The sequence below is a fragment of the Tyto alba genome, unplaced genomic scaffold, assembly GCF_018691265.1.
Source record: "Tyto alba isolate M040663 unplaced genomic scaffold, T.alba_DEE_v4.0 Super-Scaffold_9, whole genome shotgun sequence".
In the NCBI taxonomy this organism is placed as follows: domain Eukaryota; kingdom Metazoa; phylum Chordata; class Aves; order Strigiformes; family Tytonidae; genus Tyto; species Tyto alba.
The window spans coordinates 5,273,384-5,288,414 of NW_024881330.1; the positions used below are offsets into that span (position 1 = coordinate 5,273,384).

Consider the following 15,031-nt stretch of genomic DNA (forward strand, 5'->3'; position numbering starts at 1 on the left):
TGTCATAGAAGGGTTTGGGTTGGAAGGGACCTTTAAAGATCGTTTAGTTCCAACCCCCCTGCCCTGGGCAGGGACACCTTCCCCCAGCCCAGGTTGCTCAAAGCCCCGTCCAACCTGGCCTTGAACCCTTCCAGGGAGGGGGCAGCCACAGCTTCTCTGGGCACCCTGTGCCAGTGTCTCACCAACCTCACATTGAAGAATTTCTTCTTTATATCTAATCTGAATTTACCCTATTTCAGTTTAAAACCATTGCCCCTTGTCCTGTCGCTACAGGTCTTGGTAAAAAGTCTCTCTTCATCTTTTTTATAAACGCCCTTAAGTACTGAAAGGCTGCTATAAGGTCTCCCCAGAGCTTTCTCTTCTCCAACTCTCTCAACCTGTCCTCAGAAGGGAGGTGCTTCAGCCCCGATCATCTTCATGGACCTGCTCTGGACCCATTCCAACAGGTCTGTATCCTTATGTTGGGGGCCCCAGAGCTGGACACAGCACTGCTGGGGGGGGTCTCACGAGAGCAGAGTGGAGAGAGAGAGAATCCCCTCCCTCGACCTGCTGGCCACACTTCTCCTGATGTAGCCCAGGATACAGCTGGCTTTCTGGGCTGAGAGCGCACATTGCTGGCTCGTGTCTGTCTTTCATTCATCAGTATCCGCAAGTCCCTCTCTGCGGGGCTGCTCTTAATGCACTTAGTCCCCAGTGAGTGTTGATATTGGGACTTGCCCTGGCACAGGCGCAGGACTTGGCACTTCTGAACTTACTGAACTTGATGAACTTCCTCACATCCTCTGCTAGAAAAGCACCCTAATTCTCACACCAGGCTCATCCTTCCCAGTCTTCAGGATTTTTGCCCTTTAAGCTACAAGACACCAAAGACCGATTTCAGGATTCGGAAATGCTAGGAAGGCTCACTTTTGGCCACTGCTTGAGTGTTAGAGCCCCCGAAGTTTTCAGTTACATAGCGGCGAGAGATACCCCCGAAGTTTTCAGTTACATAGCGGCGAGAGATACCGGCAGCTGGGCTTCACCCGCCAGTTGATGCTCATTCCTTTTAACGATTTCCTCACTGGGGAATGTCTCGTGTGTGCAGCCGGGAGCGGAATCCCTGTGGGAACACCGGCGGTTCGGCAGGCAGCCCCTAACGGCACCTCCCAGCCCACAGCGTTCCCGCCAACACTCCGCCCTGCTCTGCGCATGCCCCGCCCTCCAGCGGCCGGGCGGGGCGGGGCTTCGAGCGCCCATTGCCGTCAGTTCCGCCGCGCCCCGCCCCTGCCCGCCCCGCGCGTCCGGCAGCAGGAGGAGGTGGGGGCGGTTCCTGTCCCGGCTGTGAGTGCCCCCCCCCCTCCCCACTCCTCCCCGTCCTTTCCCTCCCCATTCCTGCGTTACCCACCCGACATCCCGCACCCACCCGACCCGAGAGCCCCTGCTCCTCCCCGCCGCCCCCACAGCGGCTCTCCTCGGCCCCTCCTCAGTCCCTCTCTTTGCGGGGCGTGCGCCTGCCGCCTCGCCTCCTCCTCTGCGCTTCTCTGTTTTTAAACACCGATTTCTTCCCCCCCCCCCCCCAAACCTCGCCGTGCACCCAGCTGGGGGTGCGCCTGGGGAGAAAGTGTGTGTGTGTGTGGGGGGGGAAGCGCTCCCACCTTCCCTTCCTTGCCCGGCGGCGGCGGGGCCAGGGCGCTGCTCGGCTGGCGGCGGGGCTGCGCCTCTGCCTGGAGTCGGGCAGCGGCGGGAGGGGAGAGGGGATTTACAGCACCGAGTAGTTGAGAAGGACCCCTTCCTCCTCCTCAAACAGTTGTTTTTCTGCCACCCGGGCTCCCGGGCTCAAAGCTCTGCTGTTTAGTAAAAGTAGCGTCGGTCTAAAGCTGTGCTGCGGGGTTGGTTGGTTTGTTTTTTCTGGAGTTGTATGTACGTTATAGAGGGTGCTTTGGGGCTGAAATCTACCAAAGGATCTGTGTGGTGCGGCAGGTTTCAGAGATGTGAGAGCTTAACTATGCGTGTCTTCATTTAAGACACAGCTGCAGGGTTGTAATCAGTTTGAGATAGCTCAGAGGAGAAGGAATTATACATATTTGAATGTAAAAGCAGAAAACATTGCCTGGTCCTCCTGATGAACCTGAGTGTGTTTTGAGAAAATAATGACTTAACTTTTTCTCAAAAAAAAAAGTGTTCTGGGCCAGATCTTCCTCAGCCGGGCCATGTGCAAGCACTGACTGTGGTGTAAAGTTTGGTCATTCCAATTTGGTGTAGGTTTACTTCCCACTTCACACAATTTTCCGTATTTTCCCCAAGGCATGTTGTGGAGAGAGATTGGAGAGCCTGAATCTCAAACGATTTCTCAGTCGTTTCAGCTGTGTGTGTGCTAGGGAGAGACTCTGCTGCCTGATAGTTTAGGTTGGCTTGCAGAGCTGCACAGGGAATGGGAAACTGATTTGGTTGGAAAAAACTCATTAACAGATTTACGTTTGTGGCTATACTGATACATGACTAAGAACACTCCTTATGCATCGTCAGTAGGTTGCATGATTGAGGATTTAGCAAAATGTTAGAAAGTATTAGTATTGTAGCACATACGTACAAAAATATATACAGGATGCAGAAGTATTTAGCATCGAAGTCCTGGTTTGATTCAGCAACCATGTGTACTTCTGAATGTTAAAAAATAATATACATTTTCCTTTTACTAGCCTGCAGTTGATGCAAAATGAGTGTTCCTGACTACATGCAGTGTGCTGAGGATCATCAGACTCTCCTGGTTGTGGTTCAGCCGATTGGCATTGTACCCGAAGAGAGCTTTTTCAGGATCTACAAGCGAATTTCAGCAGTGAGTCAAGTTAATGTGCGCGACTCTCAGCGTGTGCTGTATATCCGTTATAGGCACCATTATCCCCCAGAGAACAATGAATGGGGGGATTTTCAGACACACCGGAAAGTTGTGGGGCTGATAACTATTACAGACTGTTCTTCTGCAAAGGACTGGCCTCAGACTTTTGAAAAATTCCATCTTCAAAAGGAAATGTATGGTTCTACTCTCTATGATTCCCGGTTGTTTGTCTTTGGGCTTCAAGGAGAGATTGCGGAGCAGCCCCGCACTGATGTGGCATTTTATCCCAGTTATGATGAATGTGAAACTGTGGAGAAGAGAATAGAAGATTTTATTGAATCCCTCTTCATAGTGTTGGAGTCTAAGCGGCTTGACAGAGCTACCGATAAGTCTGGAGACAAGATCCCGCTCCTTTGTGTTCCTTTTGAGAAGAAGGATTTTGTAGGTCTGGACACCGATAGTAGGTAAGCAGCTATTTTTGTCAGCTCATAGGTCTTGAGAAAATGTGTGTGGCAATTGTTAGCCTTCAGAATAAGCCTATTAAAAAGGACAAAGCATACTTTGTTACAACAGAGGTTGTGCCCCTATCTTATTATGTGCAACAGTTGTAAGTTAAGATAATTTAATTTGTAGTCTGACCACATTTGATGCTTTGCGTTTATATATATATATATATATTTATTTAATTTATGAGGCTAATCAATTAGTAGGAAGGGGTCACAGAAAAGGTTTGACAGATTCTGCTATAAAGAGACCTTTTTGCTGGAAAGCTACAAATGGTTTACAAATATACGGTATTAATAAAGAAATTAAATTAACATCAATGAAAAATAACTATATTATGTTGAATAGTATTTGACTAATCCTCCTTACTGTGTTTTTTTTCTGTAAGTCTCTGTCTACTTTTTCATCCTGTGAAACAACAACCATTTATTTTGGTGACTAAGTCCAGCATCTTTCCCTGTCTCTTGTTTTTATTTATTTGATATTCTTGACCTGTCTTGTTTTGCTGCCATTCTTCTCACAAGTATTCTCTTTGGTTTTGTGTATATTATAGGTTGTTTTGGTTTTTTTCCCCCCCACATCTTTCCTTCCTAATCATTTGCATGCTCAGCTGTCAGATTTGAATGTTACATAGTTCTTGTATTAGGGATTAGTAATTCTGGCTTGCTAGCTCCAGGCAGGTGCAAAATCTGTTTGATACTGCTGTTTGCAGTCAAACCAAAGGATGGAAGCAACGGTCTTCTTTTTGTCTTGGGAAAAGACAGAGGTGTGGAAGCCCTATCAAAGTACATAGTATGCACACAAATAGTATTTTGTAGCACTAGGGATGCCAGCGGTGGTTATTGTGTGTGAAAGCTCAGAAGTACCCAGGCAGGATGGTCCAGAGCTGTCCAGGCAGGTCTGTGAAGCTGCCTGATCATGTTAATCAGCTCTGCTTGCATAATTAGTCCTAGCCTTAGAATCTCTCTATAAAAATATGATATACTGGAAGAAAGTATTCTAAATTTCTAATTAGACTGAAGTTCTCCATTAAACGATCTCTGGTTGCTTGTAGGACCAACAGTACCTTTCTCCCCTGCTCCTGGTTCTCTTTGCTGGTGAGCAGTTGGACTTGCTCTGGCTTGTTTACCCAATGTTGTTCCTTATTCAAGCTACTCTTTCAGTGTTCTGGTTAGTTCCTGCACTATTCAACTTTCATTAGCAGTATAAATTATTATGTTAATTGTTTTTTATAATTTGCACGGGTGGTAAAGTTTAGTAGATTAGATGAACCCTCTTAGAATCTTGGCTTTAATTACTCAGTTTGGATGAATTTTGGTTGAACGTAATCACCAAGGTTTCCTGTCCCAATTAGCTAAGAAAATGGCAAGCTTCAGCCAAGAATATAAAAACCAGCATTAATTATGCTATTCAGTTGTGTCTTCTAAATAGCATGCTTCCAAATTGCACTTTGGAAGTCAGTTTCTTGCATAAATTAATTACTTACAAGCAGTGGCTGTGTTGTAGCTAGTGGCTAAATACTTCCTGCGAAGTTCTGAACTGGTGGGGAGCTCTAAATAGCAGGCAGTATGATTGTCCACACATATCCAAGAAGGTATCTTATGCTGTTGAACTGAAGAGTTGAAACAGATTTAGTGTGATGCTTGAATGTTTTGCAAAATGGAAGTTGTATGACCCTGGTTCTGTAAACATATGGGTTTATACAGAATTAAACACTGAAGCAGACATGCATGCAGCCTTGCTGCGTAGTTTGAATATCAAATAGTTTTTCAGTAAGTCTAGATCAATGGATACACTTTAAATGTTTGCTGAACTTAACTACTCAAAGAAAAGGTGTTAAGTATTCCAGTCTTTCCTCTTTCAATTCAATAGTAAGAAAGTTTTTCAACTTTATTTTGCTGTGGAGTTAGTATTTCTGATTGTTTTAAAATTTAGGATTTATATATGGATATCATAAGCAAGCTGAATTAAAAGATCATTACATTCAGTTTAGTATTTTGTGTGGATGAGTAAGAAAATACTCCAAATGCCTGGACTTTTGTTGTAGTTTTTTTTTTTTTTTTTAAATATATTTTTGAGTTTTGTAACAGACAGGAGAAATTTATGTAATCCCCAATAAACATCAGAAGAAGAGTTGTCCTTGACTGAGTTAGAAACACATGTGTGCATAGTGTACTGAGCTTCTCTGCACAGGGACCTTTCTTAGCACCTTTTGTGTAGCATGATGCATCTCTGCTTCTGTCTTCTACTTAGCAGAAATTCAGGCCCATGAGATGTGGTTCAACTAAGATCAGTTTATTAAACCAATCCACACTTTCAAGCCTAAGTCTTCAGATGTGTGATGGTAATATAGTGTCTTTTACTTGGGTTGCAATAAAAGGTTTTTATTTTAGCATCCTTTCTTTTGTAGTGAGAGATTCCCAAATTAAGGGGAAAGCATTCCATTAAGTCATTAACAGAGACATACAGGGCTAGAAAGTACCTTCTTCAACAGAGTCCAGTTTCTGTTTTTGCAAGATGCAATGTTGTATAATTCTGTTCAGAGAGGGATAAAGGTTGTCTGAATGCAAAGAGTGCCTGTGAGAACATCTGGTGGAATAACTTCTGTTACTTTGTTGGTTTTGAGTCTGTCAGTGTAATGAGTTTAAGAATGAAATAAATGATTATGTTACTGAGATACTGAGGCAAATGAAACAGCTTTTTTGAGAGTAGGTGGAAATTTCTAAAGGGTTAGAGGCAAAGAATTGTCCCCTTACTATTTTTTTTTATATACCTTCCATTTTTTTTAAGTTTTTTGTATATCATGTATAGTGATCTCCCAGTCAGAGTGCAACTAACTGGTTAAAAAGGACAAATATTCTACATTAAATTAATGGAAGAGCAGGCGCACTCTCTGCTTGTAACAGAGTATATGTCTCTGCTGTAGTTGCAGATGTCTGCTTAGGCTAAATAAGCATATCTTTTCCTGTAAGTTCTAAAATTGAAGTTAAATTTCACAGTGGTTACAATGTGTGGAAAGCCCAGAGGTATCCAAGCACGGTGGTCCAGAGCTGTCCAGGCAGGTCTGCAAAGCCTCCTGAACATGTTAATCAGCTCTGCCTGCATAATTAGTCCTAGCATAGAACCTCTCTATAAAAATATGATATACTGGACGAAAGTATTCTAAGTTTCTAATTAGTTTGAAGTTCTCCATTAAATGATCTCTGGTTGCTTGTAGGACCAACAGTACCTTTCTCCCCTGCTCCTGGTTCTCTTTGCTGGTGAGCACGGATCTCGCTAGATGTAGACTGCAGCAGTAACCTTAAGCTAATGAACTGGGTTGATATATTGAGTGAAAATGTGTTAAGAAGTTTCATGGGACATAGCAAATATGGTCACGTGATGTGAAGACTAATTGAAACTACAGAACTTTTTTTTTAAATTTTAAAAGAGACTTTAAGTGGTTTACCGTAATATATTAAGGTTAATACTTATGTTTTGATCAGGATGAGATACAAAGAACTGATCTTCTCTCTCACCTAGTTAGTAAGACTAACATTAATTTGGTTGTATAATAATTACAATGTGATTGGCTTCTTTTAAGATGCAGAGTTCATAAATTAGGAAGATGAATTATCATGCTGCATTTCAAATAAGACAATTCTTGGAAAAAGTGGAGCTGATCTTTGTCTTTTGCAAGTCTCTTGTATAATGAACAGAAGAAACAACATTCCCAGAACTCGTACTGAGATAACAGTATACACAAAACCGCTATATTATTTGTGTAGAAGATTTTTTTTGGGTGGTAGAAAACTTTATGTATGAAAAATAGTGGGATTAAGTCCTAAGAAGTTTTGAAGAAAGATTGTCCTGTTAAATAGAAGTTGTAGGACTGGGAGTATGACCTTGGTTTAATTCCTAGACCACTCTGCCAATAGGTGATCTTGGCAAATCTGTTTTTATTTCTGTTTCTTCATCTGTAAATTAGGTAAAATATGTGGTCACAGGGCTGATGAGGATAATTGAAAAAGTTTCTGAAATCCGTTGCACTTGATTGCTACTTGTAGGAGGCTAGGAGACTGATTGAAAAGAATGGAAATGCATGTTTTCATGGTGATGCAAAGGTCCTATAAACTTGAAACTAGGAAATGTACTTGCCAGAAATACCAGAAATCCCATTTGCTTAATTTTTCTATTTTATTTCTGTTTTCAGCTAAAAACATAAACATACTCATGTATGATTTTAAATCTACTTGGATAAGCTCATTTTAATGTTTGCATCAGTTTGTGTCTTAGGTTCTTTCTTTTTTAATACTGGTAAGGCATCCATTGAATACTACTGAGTGATGAGAAAGTAGGTCTCTATTTATAGATGTCTGTCTACACAGTATTGTAGATGGGATTTGTTCACTGATTTATCAAAGTTTATGATATCTCAGTATGTGTATGTGGCTGTTAATTTTCTTTCTGTTCTCTGTCTTTCTAATTTTTGTTTTGTTCCTTTCTTTTTTTTTTTTTATTCTTCTCTCATACTGCCCTGTGAGTTTGTTGTTGGGTCTAAAAAGGTAGGCTGTGATTGCGTATATTTAAAAATAGTTAGCTTTCTTCCATGTACTGCCTTTCCACTCTGCCTTCATTGCATATTTTAGTGTTGCTTTTTATATTTATTTTTCAGTACACACAAAAATAATTGCTGCCTGGAGCCTTACTACTGTGGTTGACCCCTTTTGGCACATTTGGCAATTATATTTGGTAGCAATGCTGAATTTTTTTGTAGGACACACATAATTTGCTTAGGCGGCTGCTGGCCCCTGGAATTTGCTTTATTTTTTAAACTCCAAAGCCATGAAGCTGTTGCTGCCTGTGTTTGGTTTCCAAATTCAAAAGTTCTGGCAGTTGATCAAATGCCATAGCTGTGTCTTTTAAGTCTGGGTGATGTTATGATTGGTGATATCTACAGTTCTGCATGCCAATTGGGATTAGCAGAATTTGATGGAAATTTCTGTTGAAGCATTTTGCATGAATACTTTTGCAAATTCATTTTGCATGTTCCTTGTTTTTAAATTTAGCCACCCTGAAATTTAGAGGATCTAGAAATTTCTTCAAACTTGTTGCTGGATGGTTTGTAGTGAAAATAAATTGTCTTGAAATATAATATTCTTGCTCTGAATTTTCCATAAAATTATCCTGGGTTTCTAGAAGAGAGTTGGGGATGGAGGGGTAAACATTGTATCCTGTAGAGTAAATGAGGTAGAAATGGAAATGGGGTTGAGTAGTCCTTTTTGGTTCCTGGAACAGGTTTATTGTCCTCCAGTTTGAAGTAGTAGTAATGATCACTGATGGTAATGATTGTGCTTATTATTCTGAAGAGAACATAAAGAGTACATGAGGTACCAAATTAACACAACTAAATTTAGAGAGTAAGATTTTAAACTAGTTTTGTAGTCAACTGTATGTGTACATGTGTTGGAGAGGACCTTCTGAAGAGGAGTTTGGATGACTGATGCTATGGAGTATTCCACTTGTGGTCCTGCATTATGTGGCATTGCCTTCCTCGAGGATATTGCTGAGTGCGTCACATTCCAGAAGGGGTTTGTGTATGTCTTTGGGTGATACTTGGGTGTTTCTTTGAAACTTAATGTCTTAAATGATCTTCTAGGGGAAGAATAAATAGAAACCGCTCTTAGCAGTAGGGTACTACAAAGAGCTGACCTAGAAAAAGTAGCATTTAATTTACATGGACTTCCTGTCATCAAATAGGTCAGGATTAAGCAGTAGAGAGCCACAATAATTAAACAGTGTTGTAATAAAAAATAAATCAGGAGATATCAATAAGCTTCTCACTTTCAGCTTTTTGGCCAGATTCTTCAGGTAAAGCTGTGAAGCAAAACTAGCTAGGTATTAAAATGAAGAATTATAATTTTATGCTGATATATATATTCATGTATGATTTTTTTCCATTAAATTTGCACCCCGGTATGCATTGAAGAAATCACCAGTCAGAGACATGCTTTTAATAACCTGATACTGTAGATACTAGACTTTTTTCAAAGCAATCTTCCCAAGTAGGAGGTAAATTAAGTTTTGCTGTCTGTGGACAATAAGTGTTGTTTCAATTAAATCTTTGATTTTTGTTTTTTTGGACATACTTGTAGTAATTGGGGGGGGGGGGGGGGAGGTATGGAAAGGACTGAATTCATTGTACTTAATTGTGAATGCTAAATTGCGGCCCAGTTTATACATTTGTATGGTGCAAACTTACTCTCTAATTAGTGAGAAAATGTTTTTCAGGAGAATGGTGAAGGCTTGCAGGGACTGTAGGAGATAGATCCTTTCTTGGCACCACTTTTAAGAGCCTAAAAGTAGATGGAATGAATTCAGTCTTTCAATAATTAATAGTAAATTTCTTCATCACCAGGAATAAATTATGTTTGCTTATAAATAAGGAGAGTTTCTAAAAGAGAAGTGTTTTGTAGGAACATTGTTTATTGATGTCTAAGTGAATAAATGCATTAAAACTTTGCATATATTGACATATGCATGAATCTGCAGCAAAATTAGATATTGGTTAGGAGGAGCTCTTGGTGAGGCAGTATAATTGAAATGACTCTGGTATTAGGTTCTGATTTAGGAGTTTGGCACCATCTCTTTTCTCTTTGCTGTATGACTCATAAATACGAATTTAAATCTTATGCGATCTGGAAAATCTAGAAAAACTCTTAAAAACTACAGTTTTGAGAGAATAAGAAATGTAATTTGTCCATAAACATAGAGATTACTGGAAAGTGTAGAGGGAGGAACTCTTAGAATCTTTGAAAGGAATTATAGCTGTGTAAGGAAACAATGATTCTCCAATTCCTCTATTTATTCTGTGTAAAAAAGCTAAAAGCAAAGTTACATTTATAGTCTTTATTTTTTTCTGGAATGCAGAGATTAGTAAAACCTAACTTGTAAAGAATTTTTGTTCTCCTGTACAATCCTGTTTCAAGATTACAAAGTAACTTTTTGATGGAAGTATTTCTATATAGCCCAAAGCTGAGACTGAAATCTTGGTAAGATTTGATGCCCTTCCATAGTTTGTATAGAGCAGCTTTAGTTTTCACTTTGAATTTTCTTGCATTTTTTTCTTAAAAAGACCTGTAAAGTACATGCTTGTTGAAAAATAAAAGGAATATTGTAATTTCTTGACATCTCTGAAAGTCAGAACAACAGTTATCTTGTGCTTAGCTGTATTTAATGTCATCTTCACATCAGTTGTGAATATGTTGTGATCAGAAAAGTGGGAGGATTTATATAGGAGCTATTTGTAACTTTTCAGATGGAGAGGAGCAATAGGACACATGCTTTTTGTCTCTTTTTATAATTTCCAAGTTTTCTTGTAAATGGTGACATGGATTCTTATTGCTTTCTATTTAATTTTTATAAGGACATTGTATGTGCTTCCTTATATCTTTTTTAAATTTCTGTCCTCCATGCATATAAATGAATTAGTTTATTCTCATCTTCCTGAGGAACTATTCTTTTTTTTTTTTTTTTTTTTTTTTGAATGAACTGCAAGGATGTTATTTGGTGGCTGAACACTGTGGTTATTGTTTGGACTTGATTCTTCTCTTGGGTGTAAAAATCCCAACCCAAGAAACTCAAAAGCAAGCAATCCAGTATCATGTAATTGTTCATATAATTACCATTTCTCCTAACCTTTCTGCCTTAAAATCTAAAGGAAATAAATTAATATGCTTATTCCTACCTTTATGGTTAATATGATCTGTCCCCCCTTTCTTTTTTCCCTGCATAAGACTTCATTAAGACAGGCTGTTCAGATATGTTATGAGAAATTATTTCAGTTGTACTTTAATTCATTTCTAGGGACCTCTGGGAAGTTCTTTGCTGGAAAAAACCCCACCACTCCAAACTAATTCCAAACTAATTCCAAATTAATTCCATAATTGTGGCATTTCCTCTTATATTCAAGTCTTGCTCTAGGGTATAGTAGTTCAGCATCTGGACTTGTTACCCTGTTGTGTGGTTGTTTTTTTTTTTTTTTGGTTGGTTTGGTGGTTTGTTTTTTTTTTAAACTGTTAGGTTCAAATATGCTAGGTAATTTTTTAAAAGATATTCTGTTGGTCTTAGTTTAATTGAAAAAGTATCACTACATCTACTAAAAGCTAAAAATGTAGAACGATTTAGAACTATGTCAGTCAATCTAATCTAATTCTTTGTATTTTTGGAGACCCATTCAAACCAGATTCTTTGGAGATACTGTATGTATACAATAAAGAACAACACCCAGAGCAATTCTTTTGATTAAAATTACATTCTCATGTAACTTTTATGTTAGTTTAAACCATCCAAAGAAAAAAGTTTATTTTTTTTTCCTCCTTGGCGTGGCATTTGGACAGTGAAATTGTATGCCTTTCTCTATTTTTTTTTTAAATATGTATGTATATGTAAATTTTTATTTTTTATATTTATATTTGGCCAGAAGCCAAACACCACACAGCCACTTCCTTACCCTCCCCTGCCCCGGGAGATAGGGGAAAGAATTGGAGGGGTAAAGGGAGACTTGTAGGTTGAGATAAAAAACAGTTTTATAGTTGAAATGAAATAAAACAGTAACAGTAATAGAAAGTACAGACGGGTAATGTACAGTGCGATTGCTTACCACCTGCTGTGACTGATACCCAGCGATTCCAAAAAACCCAAGATCCTGAAACCACAATCCCAGAAGTGAGAGAACTCCCTCCTTCCAGGCTGCTCCTCCTTTATATACTGAGCATGACATTACATGGTACGGAATCTTCATGGCCAATTTGGGTCCAGTGCTTTGGCCATGCTCCCTCTGAGCTTCTTGTACACCTGCACACGGGCAGGACATGAGGAGTTGGAAAGTCCTTGATCTCTTAGCAACAACTGAAAACATCAGTGTATTATCACCATTCTTTTCACACCAAATCCCATTCTGAATTCAAAACACAGCACTACTCTAGCTACTAAGAAGAAAAATTAACTCTATCCCAGCCCAAACCAGGACAGAACAGAAGGATATGCTATTGGAGTATATAGATAAATGAATAAAATATCTAAGTTGACATGTAAGTTTTCTCTAAGAAAACAATTTTATGAGGTAGAGTGAGGACATTCTTGCTAGGGAATACTTTTGGAGGGAGAGCAGGAGAATTGCTGATGGACTGAGGGGAGCTGCATTGTTCTGTATTGTGACTTAAATCATGAGGTGCTTTGAGAGACTAGTGTTGTCCTTTCCATCTGTTACATTTCTTTAGCAGCAACTTACTAACAAAAATATAAACAGTAAAGTTACTGCATGGATTTGTGCCCACGTTGCCTTTTCTTTTGTCTGATATTTTCAGTAGGACTTCATTGGCCTTAGCTATTAATTTTGTTTGGGAAAGAAAAGAACTTCACCATTTATTTTGATATGTAAAAAAAGGGGAAGCAAGAGAAACCCTGTCAGTTTTTGCTTAAAGTGATAGTGGTCTTGAACTAATCATTTATTTAAAAAAAAAAACCAAACAAGCAAAAAAACCACCTGTTTGAGGACCAGGACATTTCAAAAAGATAGTATTTCTTCACAAGCATAAACAACATGTTACAAACTGTGGGAAGTCAATGTTGGCAGCACCATTAGGAGCAGCAGTTGCAGGTGTGCTGAGGGGAGCGGGAGGCTTGCGAGGTGCCGGGGGTGTCCGAGGCAGTTTCGGGGCCCGCCAGACCCTCGGGCTGTGGGTGGGGAGCGGCCGGCCGGCGAGGCGGCAGGTCTGCCCGGAGGAGAGCGGCGGGCGAGAGCTGGCGGGGCCGGCTGGCCCCACGGCCGGGTCAGAGCGCGGGGAGCCGCGTGTGAGGGGAGAACTAAAATGATCAGAAAATAGGTATTTGTGGAATACAATTACTAAGATCCTCTTAAGCCGTTTTAACCATTGTGCTGCAGACGGGACCACACAAACGCTAATCTTTTGAGGACTAGTTAGAATAACTGTAGGATAAGGAACTCATCAGTAATCTTCCTTGAGACGGTTCGGCCTCGCAGTAGCGGGTGCAAAGAAACACAAAGCTAAGGAGGCTGCAGACTGTCAACAAAACCAGACCAGGCCAGCCATGAAGGACAAGATCCACGTGACCACGGGACTGAGTTTGTGCAGAAGTAAGGGTCAACTGGAGGACATAGACTACGAGCCTTCATGTAAAGACCCTCAGCGACCATCTGGAGACTCCAACAGACATGCGCAAGAGACATTAAGGTGTTCTAATGGGCTCCTGGAAAAGTTATGTATATGATAAAAACCGTAGTGAATATGTATGATTAAGGTAGTGTAAATGTTACTTGATTTTGTCTTTACACGCACACGTTAGGAGGAGCTATCTCCTAATGTGTGTCCGGCGCTGTAAGAAAGAATGCTGGCTTTACAAAACTCCAAATTTGAGTCTTGGACAGTGAATTCATTTCTGCCTTCCGGTGAGGGGAGCGGCGCCAGCGGCTGGGCGGGAAGGGCTGCTCTCTCTGCTGCTGCGCGCTCTGCCTGTCCTCCGGCGCAGCCCGCTGCCCCGACGGCCACCCCAGCTGGCTGGTGCTGTGCAAGCCGACGCAGCAGCGCGGGGGCTCCGGGGAATTAGAAGGCCGATTAGGCCGTGCTGTGAGGTTGGCAGAAGCACGGTGGTCGAGACCGGGCAAGGGCTGTGCCCGGCAGCAGGCGGGAATCGGCTGCCTTGCCCGGAAAGCCTGGGATGAGTGGGGGCAGCCGGCCGGCCGGAGCTCGCTATCAGGGCAGCGGCGGGACAGGGGCAGGGCTGCGGAGGCTGCACCCCCGCCTCCTGGGCGGAGGAGGGTGCACGCTCCCCCTGGGCACGGTGTGCTCTGGTGGGTCACTCAGGCAGCGGGTGGAGGAGCTGCAGGAGGAAGTTGGCAGGTTATGCTGTATTAGGGAGGCTGATCAAGAAATAGAGTTTTGTCTGAGACTTAGCAAGAAGAAATGCTAGGGCCCCGTGGCACTGACCTCCAGAGAATACCGGACAAAGAGCTTCGACTGGCAAACCGACATCACCTTGGAGCAGGAGGTGCCATGGTCTCTTATGCCCCACAGGAACGGGGTATCACTTTGATCCTCGTCCTTTTATGTACCTGTCAGCAACAGACAGGAGGCCTTGGCTGCGGACAAAACCCATGAGCAAATTCACAGGGAGAAGCCGCACCAGCATCACACAGTAAAAGCTGCCAAAGGACACGGCGAGTGCTGGGAATGTGTGACTGCTGAGATGCACCGAGGCACCTACCTGCTGGCCTGGTCTGCTGTGAAAGGAGGTTTGCTGCTTGCCGGGAGCCAAGACCTGGGGTGTCACAAAGAGGTGACTGCCACAGCTGGTTAAACGTACAGGCTACTGTTGCCTGCTGCTTTTCCATGTGGGCACCAATGACATGGTAAAGCAAAACCTGCGCAAGATCAAGCAGGACTTCAGAGCCTCGGAGGCGCAAGTAAAGGGTACAGGGGCCCTTTTCTTCTCTGTCTTGCCAGTCAGAGGTAGGGGTGCAGGCAGAAGTCAATACATTTTGCAGATCAATACCTGGCTTTGTGGCTGGTGTTGTCACTAGGGCTTTGGTTTCTGTGATCATGGGAAGTCCTTCAACAAATACAGCCTACCTGGGAGAGATAGGATCCACCTACCGAGAAGAGGCAGGAGAATCTTCACCAGCATATTGGCTGACTTGCCAGTCTTGCTTTA

At 41.7% G+C, this 15,031-nt stretch overlaps 1 protein-coding gene across 4 annotated transcripts in view; it reads left to right on the plus strand.

The window, feature by feature from the left end:
• Positions 1-1,255: 1,255 nt before the first annotated feature.
• TRAPPC9 (trafficking protein particle complex subunit 9) overlaps positions 1,256-15,031 on the plus strand; it is a 518,594-nt gene continuing 504,818 nt past the window's right edge. For 2 of the 4 annotated variants that reach the window (XM_042785806.1, XM_042785809.1), the window contains exons 1-2: positions 1,277-1,296; positions 2,679-3,279. In XM_042785806.1, coding sequence (XP_042641740.1) covers positions 2,696-3,279 — 584 coding nt within the window. In that variant the 5' untranslated portion in view covers positions 1,277-1,296; positions 2,679-2,695. Of the gene's footprint in view, positions 1,321-2,678; positions 3,280-15,031 lie in introns of all 4 variants that reach the window. The other 2 variants (XM_042785807.1, XM_042785808.1) reach the window with 2 other exon arrangements.